Genomic DNA, 17,363 nt, shown 5'->3' on the forward strand with positions numbered 1-17,363 from the left:
GATATCTGGAGGACAGGATCTTTTCTGCCACCATGGTTCCTGCAAGCTGCTCCAAAAACATGTGCATAGCTGCCTGCCAGGTGGCTGATAGGTGAGGAATGAGCAGCTCTGAAATTAACTGTAATTTACCTTCCAAGTCTTGCCCTAGAATTTTCAAGCAATCAGTGGAATGCAGAATTCCAACATTAGACAAATTCTGCCAATTCAATTGTTGTTTAGGTGGGGAGAAGATTCTTGGTGCTTCCTACTCTGCCATCTTCCCAGAATTCTCTCTTCTTTAGTTTCTTACCACTTGATTTTGCTTCTCTAAACAATACAGTATAATTGTGCCTGGTTTTGAACTTATATAAATGGAATCACAAGCTATATATTCTGACTAGCTTCATTCACTCTATATTTTTATAATTTATTTAATGCTTTTGTATACAGTTGTAGTTCTATTCATTTTCATCACTATATAATATTCCAAAGTATAAATTAACTACAATTTACTTATCCATTCTACTAACAAAAGACCTGGGACTGTTTCAAACTTTCAATGCTTATGAGCACTATGGCACACTGAAGTATGAGTTTCTCTATGCCATACACCTAGAAGCTAAAGTCTCTGGGTAAGCATATCTTCAACTTAATAAAGTGTTGGTACTGTTTATATTCCCACCATCAGAGGGTGAGATTCTCCCTTGCTTTACATCCACACTGATAACTAGTACTGTCAGATGTGTTTGCTACGTCAGTCAGTATAATGTGGTATCCCCAATGCTATTTTACTTTGCATTTAATTGCTAGCTAGTGAGGCTGACCACCTTTTATTATATTTATGTTTTGATGTCATTTGAGATTATCTGATTTTTCCTTAATGAGTTCTTTGTATGTTCTAAATTTGAGCCCCTTGTCAAGTTATTCATGCTGCAAATATCTTCTCTGTGGTTTTGCTTTTTTACTTATTAATGGTGACAAACTGTTCTTCTTTCGATGAACAGTAGTTGCTAATTTTACAGGAGCCAAATTTATCAATCTTTTTCTTTACGTTAGAACATGATGTGGCTTTGTTAAAATATTCCCTTACCTGAGGACATGAAGATGTGTGCCTAAATTATCTTCTAAAGCTGAAGAAATAATTCAAGGTTTGGGTGGTTATTTTCCTCCTGCCAAACATCTGACTGTTCCAGCAGTGTGGGACCAAGCTGAGGTTTTTTCTCAGATGATCTGCTTGATCTACAATCCTGCAGTTCAGCTATTCTGGAGTTTCACCCTGGTGGAGGGGGCATTTCACCAGGATAGCAACACTGGCAGGCCTTGGACTCCAGTTCTTGTCTCTTTAGCTCTGAATCTGACAAAAGTACACTTCCACCTCTCAGATGCCTCTTCCTAATTGGCAAATACCCCATTTCTCCCAGGACAGAAGCAGTTCTGTATCACCTCTCTGTAGCATATTTATTCTTAAACGCAATGAGGTTTCTTGACTACTTCTCCTTTAAAAGAAAGTAAAGAATGCTATGAAAACCCACAGATGACGACTTTAATGGGGATAAGGAGTAGATAATTGTAAGGTAATGAGTAATGGTCAGAAAATGCCTAAGACTGAAAATGAAGGATGAGTAGTGGAAGATACCTTGAGTCAGTAGGGATGTGTCAACATAGTATGTTTGACCAGAGAGGGTCCAGGGGATAGAAGAGAAAACTAAGAAAACGTAACAGATAAGTAATGTGGTTCTATCAACCATTAAACCAAAATAAAAAGAAATATTAATCATTACCTGCAATCTGTACTGAGCCATCTTCTCCAAGAAGAATATTGCCAGCTTTCACATCTCTTTAAGAAAAAAAAAGAATCACTTATTAAAAAACACCTATTCTCTGGAGTCACATAATTTAAGCGGTTCACTATATTCACCACAACACTGTCAATATTTAAATGTTCTATTTTGCATTAAAGGGTATTAAGGCCAACAGTAGAATTTAAAAAATTGTAGTCACTTGTGCTAGAATCCAAACATTGTAAACAATAACATATAGCTTTTTACTATTAAATTTGGAAAATCTGAGGTTATTAAATACTCAATTGAGATAATAGTGGCCAAAGAATGTGACCCTCACTTACTATCACCTTATCTACTTTTTAAAATACAATGATTTTTTTCTACACCCTAATATATGATCAAAAATTTTAAATGGTGTGTGGTTGAAAACAGGGACTATTCTATGCCTGTAGCATAAATACATGATGGAAATTATTCAAACATCTCTATATTCTTATTAGTAACTATATATAACAGCTCAAGTCATACATGAACACATTCCTGCTATAAAAACCTAAACATCACTGAAAAGGCCAAAGTTCCTTTTGACCACTGTTCTCAAGTCTAGTATTCTCTCCAAAGTTTTCAACCATTATCAGTCTAGTTAACAGAATATGTTCCTGTGACATATCTGGACTTTTCTTCCAACATAAATGATATCGTACTATCCCTTCAAATCTACAACTTGTTTTTCTCATGCAATAATGTGTCAGTAATATCTAGCAAAATTTACAATCCCTAATTCCTATGAGTAATCCACTTCTTTGATAACCTAGAGAAACTCTCACAATGTTCACAGAATATACAAGGGAGTTGTCTACAGAATTGTTTGTAATAACAAACCAAAAATGGTAGCAACCTAGAAAGCCAACAACAGCAAAAAGATTAAATTAATTCTGTTACATCCATGAAATGGATTAAGGTCAATCAACATGTCATGCCCTCTAATACATAATACATACTGCTAAGTGAACAAATCAAATAGGACAGTGCATTTTGTACGCCACCATTAATGTTACACACACACAAACGCACACACCCCTTTCCATACACAGAGAGCAATGAATTTATTTCCTTTAGTGGAGAGGAGTGGGATCAGAGTCTTGTGGGAATGGACTCACTTATTTGTTTCATAATTAAAAATAAATATAATTAAATAAAAGAGAGCCAGGCCTTGAAGCTACTAGACAAGAAAGAAAAGTGAGGCTAGCTCATGGAAGAAGACACTATTTGTCAGGAAAAAGAACCAGTGAAAGGACACTTCATCTCTTCCTTGTCCCTGTCTTCTTTCCCCTATCCTTAGCTATAACCATTCCTTGGTAAACAATGAACAACAGTTTCACAACTGTGTGTAGCAACGTCACCATACCAAGAGTATACAATACCTTTCCTGAATATATACTGAATCATTCGGAAATCATGTTACTGAGTATTTTTTTCTGCTTATAAATCCAAGCAATTTATAGGACCTTTCCCAGAGGCTGACTTAGAATGGAGGTTGGCTCACTTTGCCCTACAAACCTAAAGTCTACACCATGAACAGGAGAGAACTGAGGATATTTCCTTCCCTTGGTGACAAGACCATTCAACTAAGGCAACCATGAACCTTCAACTCCTTTTTCTGGGTTCATCTGGAATGATATCTAAAATTTAACGGGAAAAACAATATATAGTTTAGTCACTTCCTCCTCTGTGTTTCTGCAGCAGGCTGTAATGTTAGTACAGATCATAAAAATATAATCTTTCTCATTTCACCATGAGTCATATCTTAGTACATTTCTATATCATCTGCACTTACTTAGTATTATAATTAGTGCATAGGGGGCATCTCCCAGATATTCATCAAATAGATTTAAATAACTAAATAGAAGACAACCTGCCTTAAATCTCCTTATGGAGATAAGTGAATCATTAAATCAATCCATCCATCCAACTAAACACTAAAATAAAAACTGACTGTTTCTGAAGAGATGTGGAGTAGTAAATCAATCAATCCAACTAAATACAAAAATAAAATTGTTCCCTCCTGCCATCCCACCTCCCAACTCCCACCTCCTATCCATCTAAATAGGAGAGCAGTTAAACTATGGTCTATCTATATAATGAAATACTATGAATACTAACGAATATATATGTTAATACGGAACAATCTCCAAATATATTAAGTGAAATAACAATACTACATACATCATGTTGCCATTTGTCTTTTTTTTTTTTTAAGCAGGAGGGAGATATATACAGTATGTTTATATTGCCATAAAAATCTCTCTCAAAGGAATCACAAGAAAATGGCAAGAAGTGGTTCCCTTTAGACCAGGGTACTAGAGGTTCAGTGAAGGAAGGAGATTTTTTCTTTTTGTAAATGCTTTATTATATTTATTTATTGTCTGTTTATTTGTTTATTTATTTATGCCTGCCTTGGGTCTTTGTTGCTGTGAGCGGGCTTTCTCTAGTTACAGCAAGCGGGTGCTACTCTTCGTCGCAGTGCGCGGGCTTCTCATTGTGGTGGCTTCTTTTGTTGCAGAGCACAGGCTCTAGGTGCGCGGGCTTCAGTAGTTGTGGCACGCAGGCTAAGTAGTTGTGGCTCGCAGGCTCTAGAGCTCAGGCTCAGCAGTTGTGGTGCCCAGGTTTAGTTGCTCTGCGGCATGTGGGGTCCTCCTGGACCAGAGCTCGAACCCGTGTCCCCTGCCTTGGCAGGATGATTCTTAACCACTGCGCCACCAGGGAAGTCCCTAAAATGCTTTATTATTTTTAGAACAGTTTTAGATTTACATAAAAATTGAGAAGATAGTGCAGAGGAGTTCCCATACACCTGTCACGCAGTTGGTCCCCTATTATTAACATGACACGTTAAGTGGTTCTGTTGCCACAGTAATGAACTAGTATTGATGCATTACTATTAACTAAGGTCTACAATTTATTCAAATATTTTAGTTTTAACCTAATGTCCCTTTTCTTTCCCAGGATACCATGTTCCATTTAGTTGTCATGTCTTCTTAGGGGCTTCTCTTGTCTGTGACAGTTAATCTTTGACTTTCCTTGTTTTTAATGACCTTGACAGTTTTGAGGAGTAACGGTCCAGTATTTTGTAGAATGCCCCTCTATTGGAATTTGTATGATGTTTTCCTCATGATTAAACTGTTGTTATGAGTTTTGGGAAGGAAAACCACAGAAGTCAAGTGCCATTTTCATCACATCATATCAAGAGTACATAGTTATCACCATGTTTTAGCACAGTTGATATGGTGAAGACTTGTTTTTTTATCATATACCATTTGTACCATTTGAATTTCTAAGCTTATATTTGCATTACCCATTCAAATAATGTTTTCTAAGCTTTTGTCTTAAGTGAAGAAACAGTAATCCATTTTCAGTAGAACCTACACTTCAGGTGACTACTTTTCCTGATCAATTCTCCAGATAATCAATTCATGTTTCCCTTTTCAAACCAAAAGTGCAAAATACAGAACAGTTTCCAAGAGTAAAAGCAGAGGAAGATCATGAAGCTAAATGGCTCACTGGACAATTAAACACACCACAGTCTGTCCTCACACACAACAGGGCAAATGACCTTTCAAGGAAAAGATTTGTAACTAAATCTCTGGAAATCAATGTAATAGTCCTTAACTGAAGAACCTTTGTTACCTGTCTCAAAGGATTTCAAGCAACCCAACAGCCCCAACAGCTAAATCCTCCAACCACTCTTTTTTTTTTTTTTTTTTTCCTCCAACCACTCTTAAATAGCAAGAACAGTGAGTGTTGTTTTTCACAGCTTGATACCATTTCTCACAAGTCACTATTGCACCAAAGTTACAGATTCCTTTTAAAATTAAAAGGAATATCATAGACAAGTGACTTTCTCATTAGTACAGAACACAAGTTTCTCCCCATCACATTTTTTAAAAAATTTATTTACTTTTAGTTATTTTATTTTTGCTTGTATTGGGTCTTCATTGCTGTGTGCGGGCTTTCTCTAGTTGCGGCGAGTGGGCTTCTCATTGCGGTGGCTTCTCTTGTTGCAGAGCACAGGCTCTAGGCGCCAGGCTTCAGTAGTTGTGGCACATGGGCTCAGTAGTTGTGGCTCGTGGGCTCTAGAGCGCAGGCTCGGTAGTTGTGGTGCACAGATCGAACCCGTGTCCCTGCATTGGCAGGTGGATTCTTAACCACTGTGCCACCAGGGATCAAACCTGTGTACCTGCATTGGCAGGAGGATTCTTAACCACTGCACACCCAGGGAAGCCCCCCCATTACATTTTTATGACTCATCAATAGGCACAGTTTATGGAAAACATGAAAAAGGCCAAGAGAAGAAATGAATCAAGACAAAAGCTGGAAAATACACTACATTTAGGCATCTTAAACTGACTAAATATCTACCATTTCTGTTAAAGCTAACCTCTTTAAATGGGAAAAATATTTGGGTACGTAGATACAGAGAGAAAAGCGTAAGTCTAATTTAGAGACCTGTTCACCCTAGTCAAAACCTCTAAAGCCTGGGGAGTCAAGGAGAAAACACAGTAGAAACAGTAAAATTATTTGACCTAATCCACCAGACTGACACAAATCTACCTGAAATAACAATTGGACTCTAAAGATATGAGAAGTAACAAAACCTACTAAAAACATCCATCTCTGTTTCCCAGTAAAACAACTTTATCCCAACGTTTCTCCTGTTGAAATCTCAGTGCATCTTGGCTAAAGTGTAAGTAGGGTTCTTAGCCTTGGCTGCATATTAGGATCTCTTGGGGAACTTTCAGAAGTCCCAATGCCAAGGCCTCATCATAGACCAGTTAAATGAATTTCTGGCAGTGGATCCAGGAACTGGTACTTATTAAAGTTTCCCAAGTGATTCCAATATGAAGCCAACATTAAGGTTCTCTGATTTTATGTGTAAGAGAATTTCCATTCCAGCAACATGGCAGACTTTCATCACTTACTACCCAGGCCTTGGCCCCAAGATACACCATTCCCCTTCTCCAAACACAAAGAAATGCTGAATTCATTAGGGGGGGAAACTGCCACATAAATGAACATGAAATAAAGAAAAGGAAATCTTCAATCTTCAGAAATGAAAAGGACACTTAAGAGCGGAGCAGTAAGCCTGGGGAGACAGAACAGAGATACTCCACCAAATAGCTAGGGAGCTCAGGCTTTAAAATCTACCCATAAACAGAATACATGGCATTGGGCTAGCTTAAGGTTGAGAAAGAGAACTGAGACCGCTCATAAACCTAGGACCCTGGGAAGACTGAGCCACAATGAAACATATACTTGCCAAAGGCAAGCCAGTAAAGCCTTATTAAAATAAGACCTAACTGTCTTTAATACAAAAGCATTTCTAGGAATAAAAAGCATCATTATATAACAACAACAACAAAAAAGGGAATAATTACCAAGAAGATAACAATCCTGAACCTGTATGTACCTATAAAATATCTTTCAATCACAGAGGACTATATTTCAAAGGGGTCATTAGTGCTGTAGGGCTAACTTCAGCTACTTCTGGCCTCCACGGTTCTGATGTGAAGTCAACTCCTCCTAATCATACTGATGCTCTCTGTCTTAGTCTGTCCAGGCTGCTATAACAAAAATACCAGACTGGGCAACTTAAACAACCAACATTTATTTCTCACAGTTATGGAGGCTGGAAAGTCCAAGATCAAAGCAGGGGCAGATTTGGTGCCTGGTGAGGGGCTGCTTCCCTGTTCATGGGTGACCACCTTTTCACTGTATCTTCACAAGGCAGAAGGGGCAAGGGAGTTCTCTGAGGTCTCTCTTTTTTTTTTTTTTTTTTGTGGTACGCGGGCCTCTCACTGTTGTGGCCTCTCCCGCTGCAGAGCACAGCCTCCGGACACGCAGGCTCAGTGGCCATGGCTCATGAGCCCAGCCGCTCCGCAGCATGTGGGATCTTCCCGTACCGGGGCACGAACCCGTGTCCCATGCATCGGCAGGTGGACTCTCAACCACTGCACCACCAGGGAAGCCCTCTGGGGTCTCTTTTATAAGGACACTAATACCATTCATGTGGGCTCTACCCTCATGACCTATGTACCTCCCAAAGGCTCCACCTACAAATACCACCACATTGAGGATTAGGTTTCAACATATGAATTCTGAGGGGACACAAACATTCAGTCTATAGCACTCCCCCTACATGATAAGTTGTTTTTCTCTTGCTGCCTTCAAGATATTCTCTTTGTGTTTAGGTTTCAATAGTGTGACTATGATGTGTCTAGGTATAGATCTCTTTGTTATTTATCTTAACTGTGGTTCGTTAAGCTTCTTAAATTTGTAGATTAATGTTTTTCCTCAAATTTGGAAGTTTTAGGTCACTATTTCTTTCAATATTTTTTTGTCCCTTTTACTCATTTAGCTAAATGAGAGCTGACAGATTTAACAAAGTAGATGTTACAGTCATACACAATTGAGCACAGATTGAATTTGTGCCTGAACTTGATGTAAGTCAATTTGATTGCTTTCTAAAAAAGACAGTGGGGCTTCCCTGGTGGTGCAGTGGTTGAGAGTTTGCCTGCCAATGCAGGGGACACGGGTTCGTGCCCCGGTCCGGGAAGATCCCACATGCCGCGGAGCGGCTAGGCCCGTGAGCCATGGCCGCTGAACCTGTGCGTCCGGAGCCTGTGCTCCACAACGGGAGAGGCCACAACAGTGAGAGGCCTGCGTACTGCAAAAAAGAAAAAGAAAAAAAAACAGTGGACTTAACGTGTATTTCAGTGTGTATTTTGGGTTAATTTTACTATTGACTATATAAAGTCTGAGTATGTAAAGGTTTAGGGAAAAGAACATACTTCTATCCATGTTCTAAAGTGAAGACTTTGACTTTTAAAAATAAAGATACGGATATATCAAATAAGACAACAATTGCATATTTAAAGAATAATAATTCAGTGGCAGATCTAAATTCTATTGAGTTAGTAACTAAAAACTATAATTGATATTTAAACCCAGCATGATATGTATGCCCAGCATCACTGATTAGCACAATATTTCCTAGAAGACTTTGGAAGTAGACTGCTAAATTCAGATCCCAGCTCTGTCACTAGCTGGGTGACCTTTGGCAAGTTACTTAACTCTCTTTGCCTTGGTTTCGTCATCTGTAAAATAGGAATAATAATAGTACCAGGGGCTTCCCTGGTGGCGCAGTGGTTAAGAATCCACCTGCCAATGCAGGGGACATGGGTTCGAGCTCTGGTCCAGGAGGATCCCACGTGCCACGGAGCAACTAAGCCCGTGTGCCACAGCTACTGAACCTGTGTGCCACAACTACTGAAGCCCATGTGCCTAGAACCTGTGGTCCACACAAAGAGGAGCCACCACAGCAAGAAGTAGGCACACGGCAACAAAGAGTAGGCCTTGCTCACCGCAACTAGAGAGAAAGCCCATGCGCAGCAATGAAGACCCAACGCAGCCAAAAATTAATTAATTAATTAAAAAATAATAGTACCAACTCATAAAATAATTGTGAAGATTAAATCAGGTTAAGGTAGAAAATACACTTAGAAAAGTATTTAGGGATTTCCCTGGTGGTCCAGTGTCTAAGACTCCATGCTCCCAATGCAGGGGGCCCAGGTTCGATCCCTGGTCAGGGAACTAGACCCCATATGCTGCAACTAAGAGTTCACATGCTGCAACTAAGGCCCAGTGCAGCCAAATAATAAATACTAAAAAAAAAAAAAAAAAAGTATTTAGCACACAAGTTGCAGTGAATGCTAGCTGTCATTATTATCTACACCAGGGGTCAACATTATCTTAAAGGGCCAGATAGTAAATAGGGTTTGTGGGGCAGATGATATCTGTCACCACTACTTTTTCTCTGTAGTGCTAAAATGTGCATGGCTGTATTTTAAAAAAGAAACCCAAACAAAAAAACAAACAAAAAACAGGCATCAGGCTGCATTCATCCTGTGGGCCAGAGTCTGTCAATCACTGATGATCTATATGGTGGTAAAATAAATTTTTTTTCCTCTCACATGACAGTCTGGGCATGAGTGACATCAGTTCAGCATGGTAACTCCACAGAGTTGGTGATTCAGGTTCCTCATATTTTATTGCTCTACCATCTCTAAGTTCTCGCTGCACAGTCCAAGATGCCTTACTACCACATCCACATTTCAATGGAAGGAAGGAAAGGGCATAAAGAGGTTATGTCACTTTCTGTGAGCAGTGGTTCTCAGCGTATTTGGCAATGTCTAGAGATATTTTAGGTTGTCGCAATGGGCACTGGGGTCGGTGTGTACGTGTCTGCTACTGGCATGTAATAGGTAGAAGCCGGATATGCTGCTAGATCCATTCTATAATGCACAGGATAGCCCCTGAAACAAAGAATTGCCCAGCCCAAAAGTCAGTGGTGCTGGGACTGATAAAACCTGTTAAGGGAACACTATTGTTTTCATCACAGTGGCTAGAAACTAAATCACACAGTCAAATCTGGCCTGCATAGGAGGCTATGAAATGCTGCCTTTCCTCTGGATGTTCATGTGCCCAGTAAAAAATGTCTTTTTTCTTTTAATTCTAAAACAAGGGGAGACATATTAGGGGCCAATTAGCAGTCTACGGCATATGTCTTTCTAGAAGATTACTTGATGAACATGGAATCAGAACTGAGGTATTAACTGAATTATGTTCATTGCTAGTATCAAGGTATGTATACACAGGGTTATCACCATTCAGAGGACAGGAATCCTGTTTTTCAGGGCACCTTTTCCCTTGACAGTGTGGGAAATAAATTCCTAAACATTTACCCTTTGGTCATACCCCCTTTTCAGTCATTTGTTAACACATTATTTTAACTAGGTACAAAACAACTGATTAGGTACAATTTTAGATGAAAAATACTATTGTCTTAAGAATATACTTTCAGTGTTTCCAAGATTTCTAGTTTACATGTTATTCCTTAGAATCAGTTACTCTCTTTTATCCTCATAAAAAGAAAGTTTGGGGTTTCCCTGGTGGCGCAGTGGTGAAGAATCCACCTGCCAATGCAGGAGACACGGGTTTGAGCCCTCACAACTACTGAGCCTGTGCTCTAGAGCCCGCGAGCCACAACTACTGAGCCCGCGTGCCACAACTACTGAAGCCTGCATATCTGGAGCCCATGCTCCACAACAAGAGAAGCTACCACTTCCTGGTGGCACAGCGGTTAAGAATCCGCCTGCCAATGCAGGGGACACGGGTTTGAGCCCTGGTCTGGGAAGATCCCACATGCCGCAGAGCAAATAAGCCCATGCACCACAACTACTGAGCTACTGAGCCTGCACTCTAGATCCTGCAAGCCACAACTACTGAGCCCCTGTGCCAGAACTACTGAAGCCTGCGTGCCTAGAGCCCGTGCTCTGCAACAAGAGAAGCCACCGCAATGAGAAGCCCGTGCACCGCAACAAAGAGTAGCTCCAGCTCACTGCAACCAGAGAAAAGCCCACGCACAGCAAAGAAGACCCAATGCAGCCAAAACTAAAATAAATAAAATAAATTAAATTAAAAATAAAAAGAAGCCACTGCAATGAGAAGCCCATGTGCCGCAACAAAGAGTAGCCCCCACTCACCACAACTAGAGAAAGCCCGTGCGCAGCAAGGAAGACCCAACACAGCCGAAAATAAAAATTAATTAAAAAAAGTTTGTTTCTTTTGTAAGACTTAAGCAGGTGGAAAAACTTAAACAACTGGAAAGAATCATTCATTTTTCCTAGAATGAGATGCTTCTATAGATGAGTGATTTCACTTACTATACGCTGATTTTCTTTAAAATGCTTCTACTCTCAGGGTAATCTAATCAAAAGTTTGTGTGTAGGGGGAGGGAATACCTTGGTTTTTTCCTCCATATTCTGATTACTCCTTAAAACCTCAGTTTTACAAATTGGTAGTCGTCTGATCTTTGATCAGTTACTTTTCTGGGCCTTTGCTTGTCTGTTTGCTGATGGATTAGGGTTAAGTAGGTGATTTTTTTTTAACTGAGGTATAAAATTATAAGATATAAATAAATAAGGTATATTGTAAGATAAATAAATTTTTAAGATATAAATAAAGCTGTAAGATATTTAAAGTGTACAATGTGATGGTTTGGTACACATATACACTGGGAAAGGATTAACTCCATAGAGTTAATTAACACATTTATCACCTCACATATTTACTTTTTTTTTGAGAACATTTAAATCCTCCTCTCTTAGCAAACTGCAATAATATGATACAGTGTTATCCACTATAGTCAACATGATATACATGAAATCCTCAGACCTTATTCATCTTATAACTGAAAGTTTGTACCAACCTCTCCCTGTTTCCCTCACCCACTCAGCCCCTGGCAACCACTTTTCTACTCTCTATTTCAAGGAATTTGTGTGTGTGTGTGTGTGTGTGTGTGTGTGTGTGTTTTAAGACCCCACATATTAAGTGATACCATGCAGTATTTGTCTTTCTCTGTCTGGCTTAATTCACTTAGCATAACATGCCCTCCAAGTTCATCCATGTTGTCACAAATGACAGGCCTTCCTCCTTTTCATGGATGAATAAAGTCCATTGTATGTGTGTGTGTGTGTGTGTGTGTGTATCACAATTTCTTTATCCATTCATCCATGACACACACTTAGGTTGTTTCCATATCTTGGCTATTGTGAATAATGCTGAATATGGGAGTACAGATATCTTTGAGATAATGACTTCATTTCTTTTGGACATATACCCAGCAATGCGATTTCTGGATCTTATTGTAATTCTTTTTTTTTGGCTGCGCCACACGACTTGTGGGATCCTAGCTGCCAGACCAGGGATCAAACCTGTGCCCCCTGCACTGGAAGTGCGGAGTCTTAACCACTGGACCACCAGGGAAGTCTCCCTGTAATTCTATTTTTAATTTCTTGAGGAACCTCCATACTGTTTCCACAGTGGCTGTACCAGTTTACACTCCCAACATCAGTACACAAGGGTTCCCTTTCTCCATATCCTTGCCAGCATCTGATATCTTGTCTTTTTGTTTTGTTTTTTGGCTGCACCACATGGCTTGTGCGATTTTAGTTCCCTGGCCAGAGACTGAACCCTGGCCCTTGGCAGTGAAAGCACGGAGTCCTAACCACTTGACCACCAGGGAATTGCCTGGTATCTTGTTTTTTTGATAACAGACATCCTAACAGGTGTGAGATGATATTTCATTGTCGTTTTGATTTGCATTTCCCCAATGGTTAGTGATATTGATCACCTTTTACACATGTATCTGTTGGCTACTTATATGTGTTCCTTGGAAAAATGTCTATTCAGGTCCTTTTCCCATTTTTTAAATTGGGTTGTTTTTATTTTTTTGCCTCTGAATTGTATGAGTTCCTCCTATTTGGGGGATGTTATCCCCTTACCAGACATGTGATGTGCAAATATTTACTCCTATTTAGTAGGTTGCCTTTTTACTTTTTTGATGGTTTCCTTTGCTGTGCAGAAGCTTTTTAGTTTGATGTGGTCTAATTTTTAAAGTTTTTGCTTTTGCTGCCTTTGCGATTGGTGTCAAATCCAAAAAATCATTGCCAAGACCAATTTCAAGGATATGTTTTCTTCTAGGAGGTTTTTTTTTTTTTTTTCGGTACGCAGGCCTCTCACTGTTGTGGCCTCTCCCGTTGCGGAGCACAGGCTCTGGACGCGCAGGCTAGCGGCCATGGCTCACGGGCCCAGCCACTCCACGGCATGTGGGATCTTCCCGGACCGAGGCACGAACCCGTGTCCCCTGCATCGGCAGGCGGACTCTCAACCACTGAGCCACCAGGGAAGCCCTCTTCTAGGAGTTTTTATACTTTCAGGTCCTAAGTTCATGTCTTTAATCCATTTTGAGTTGATTCCTCTGTATGGTATAAGATAGAGGTCAGTATCATTTTTTGTATGATGTTTGTTGTGGACTTATCATAAATGGCCTTTATTATGTTACACCCTCTACACCCAGTTTGTCAAAAGTTTTCATTATGAAAGGATGTTGAATTTTGTCAAAAAGCTTTTTCTGCATTTATTGAGATGACCATGATTTTATCGTTCATTTTGTTAAAGTGGTGTATCATAGTGATTGATTTGCAGATGTTGGACCCCCCTTGCATCCCTGGAATAAATCCCACTTAATCATGCTGTATGATCCTCTTAACATACTGTTGAATTTTGTTTGCTAACATTTTGTTGAAGATCTCTGCATATATGTTTATCAAGGATATTGGCCTGTAATTTTCTTTTCTTGTAGTGTCCTTGTCTGGCTTTGGTATCAGGGTAATGCTGGCCTTGTAAAATGAGTTTGTAATGTTTCCTCCTCTTCTAGTTTTTGGAAGAGTTTGAGAAGGATTATTATAAGTTCCTCTTTAAATATTTAGTAAAATTCACCAGTGAAGCCATCAGTCCTGGATTTTTGTTGGGAGGTTTTTGATTATTGAATTGATCTCCTTAGTAGTAATTGGTCCATTTAGATTTTCTGTTTCTTCATGATTCAGTCTTGGTAGATTGTATGTTTCTAGGAATTTATCCATTTCTTCTAGGTTGTACAATTTGTTGGCATATAATTGTTCATAGTAGTCTCTTATGATCCCTTATACTTCTGTGGTATCAGCTGTAATGTCTCCTCTTTCATTTCTGAATTTAATTTATTTGAGTCCTCTCTCTTTTTCTCTTGGTGAGTCTAGCTAACAATTTGTCTATTTATCTTTTTAAGAAACCAGTTCTTAAAAACTGGTTTCATTGATCTTTTCAACTGTATTTTTAGTCTGTATTTCATATATTTCCACTGTAATGTTTTTATTTAACTTCCTTCTGCTAACTCTGGGCTCAGTCTGTTCTTATTTTTGTAGTTCGTTAAAAGTAGGTGATTTTAAATGTTTTATCTTGTTGTGTTCTTCCATTCTTTTTCAGCTTTCTTTGGTTTTAATTGAGCACTTTATATGATTCTATTTTTCTCTTCTCTCTTAGCATATTAATTCTTTTTTTTTTTCCTTTTTTAGTGGCTGCCCTAGAGTTTGCTCTACACATTTACAACTAATCCAAGTCCACTTTCACATAGCACTATACCACTTCCCTGAGTTTTCTTTCAATCTCATATATCCTGGACTGCGTATTATAGTCTTGCAACCCAGAACTGTCAATAGGCATAGACCAAAAAAAAGAAGTAGTAGTTCTGAGCCTGCTCTCTGTGGCCAAAGGATCAGGAAAGGGGCAGCACAGCTCAGACCTAGCAGGGACTCCATCCCTGACTACACAGCTGGAATGGAAGGCTGACCGACTAGGCCAGAACCAGAGGTGCCAATGAAGACCAGACAGGAAACTCCATTGCCCAATCCACATCTAGTGCAGCAGTTAGGCCCATGCTGCCTACACCAGCACCACCGACAGCCCCAGCCAATATCGCCCATTCTTCCACCCAGCAGCAGAAAGTGACCCAGGTCTGGCACCTCTTGGTCCTCTACACCAGGGGTCCCCATTCCCTAGGGTCGCAGACCATTACTGGGCCGTGGCCTGTTCTAAACCATTCCCCCACCCCCACCCCAGTGTGTGGAAAAATTGTCTCCCATGAAACCAGTCCCTGGTGCTAAAAAGTTTGAGGATCGCTGCTCTACACAGTGGCAAAGGATGACCCAGACCCAGTGTCTCCCAACTCCCCACTCAGTAGCAAAAGGTGGCCCAGAAAAGTGCCTTTCATGTCCACAGGCAATACCACAGAATGAGTGGGAGCCCAATTGTGACCAGGTGGCCTGGCCCACAAGGTGAGCCCAAGAAGTGCTCACAGACCCACAAGCACAGCCACTATCTCCCACCTTCCAGCTAGCAGCACCAGGCCTGGGGAAGGGCACTCTACTCCAATGGGTGGTATCAGCAGGGATCGAGAAGAGAGCCCCAGCAGTGCCACAGGAACAAAACAAACCAGAACAACACTGCAAGGGCTCTAAAAAATCAGGGCAATTGCCTGCTAAAATATATTACATCACTATATTATTATTTTAATAGGATCAAGAGTCTCCTAACATAACATCCAAAACATCCATGATAAAATTTTTTTAAAAAATCATTCAACATACCAAGAACCAGGAAAAACTTCAAAAAGAAAAGACAACTAAATGATGTCAACATGGGCTTCCCTGGTGGTGCGGTGGTTGAGAGTCCACCTGCCGATGCAGGGGACACGGGTTCGTGCCCCGATCCAGGAAGATTCCACATGCCGCGGAGCGGCTGCGCCCGTGAGCCATGGCCGCTGAACCTGTACGTCCAGAGCCTGTTGCTCCGCAATGGGAGAGGCCACAACAGTGAGAGGCCCGCGTACCGCAAAAAAAAAAAAAAAAAAAAAAAGATGTCAACACAAAGATGAATCAGGTTTTGGAATTATTTGACAAGAATTTTAAAGCAGCCATCATGAAAATGCTTCTAACATACAATTTGGAATTCTCAAAACAAATGAAAAACAGAAAATATCAGCAAAAAAAAAAAGCTATAAAAAAGAACCAAATAAAAATTATATAACTGAAAACCTACACTACCTGAAATAAAAAGCTCAAGGAATGGGTTCCAGAGTAGAATGGAGAGGACAGAGGATAGAATCAGCAAACCTGAAAACAAATCAAGAAAATTTACTCAATCTGAACAGAGTAAAAATAGGCTGAAAACTGAACCTCAGGGATTATGGTACAATATGGTACAATAACAAAAGATCTAACATTTCCATCATTAGAGTCCCAGAAGAAGATGAGGGAAAATAGCTTGCAAAGGTATTCAAAGAAATAATGGCTGAAAACTTCCCAAAACTGGTGAAGACAAAAACTTATAGATTCAAGAAGGTTAGGAACCCCAAACAGGATAGACATGAAGAAATCCACACTAAGACATATCATAATTAAACTTGTCAAAACCAAACTTTGGGACTTATCTGGTGGTCCAGTGGCTGAGACCCTGAGCTCCCAGTGCAGAGGGCCCGGGTTCGATCCCTGGTCTGGGAACTAGATCCCGCATGCATGCTGCAACTAGGAGTTTGCATGCCACAACTAAGAAGCCCGCATACCACAACTAAGGGTCTGCATGCCACAACTAAAAACATTCTGCATGCGGCAACTAAGACCCAGTGCAGCCAAAATAAATAAATAAATAAATCGTTTTTCTAAAAAAAAAAAAAAGAAACAATTTTTTTTTTTTTTTTTGGCTACGCCATGTGACATATGGGATCTTAGTTCCCCGACCAGGGATTGAACCTGTGCCCCCTGCATTTAGAGTGCAGAGTCTTAACCACTGGACCCCCAGGGAAGTCCCACGAAGAAACAGCCTTGAAAGTAGCCAGAGAAAAGCAACATATTGCCTAAGAACACCAATTCACATGACAAATTTCTCATCTGAAACCATGAAGGCCCCAATTAAGTACCACAGCATCTTTCAGGTGCTGAAAGAAAAGAACTGTCAACTACAAATTGTTATACCCAGGGAAACTATCCTTCAGAAACGATGGGGAAATAAATATATCTTCAAATGAAGGAAAACCAAATCCAGGGACTAAACAAATTTGTACTAACACAGAATCTACCACCATTTGTACAGGTAACAATTGTTATCTGTACG

The 17,363-nt window shown here is 40.0% G+C and overlaps 1 protein-coding gene across 1 annotated transcript in view; it reads right to left on the minus strand.

Moving 5' to 3' along the window:
• OXSR1 (oxidative stress responsive kinase 1) overlaps positions 1–17,363 on the minus strand; it is a 106,163-nt gene that overhangs the window by 47,318 nt on the left and 41,482 nt on the right. The window contains exon 5 of the mRNA XM_065884990.1: positions 1,761–1,816. Coding sequence (XP_065741062.1) covers positions 1,761–1,816 — 56 coding nt within the window. The remainder of the gene's footprint in view (positions 1–1,760; positions 1,817–17,363) is intronic.

Source organism: Phocoena phocoena, chromosome 10, assembly GCF_963924675.1.
Source record: "Phocoena phocoena chromosome 10, mPhoPho1.1, whole genome shotgun sequence".
NCBI lineage: Eukaryota > Metazoa > Chordata > Mammalia > Artiodactyla > Phocoenidae > Phocoena > Phocoena phocoena.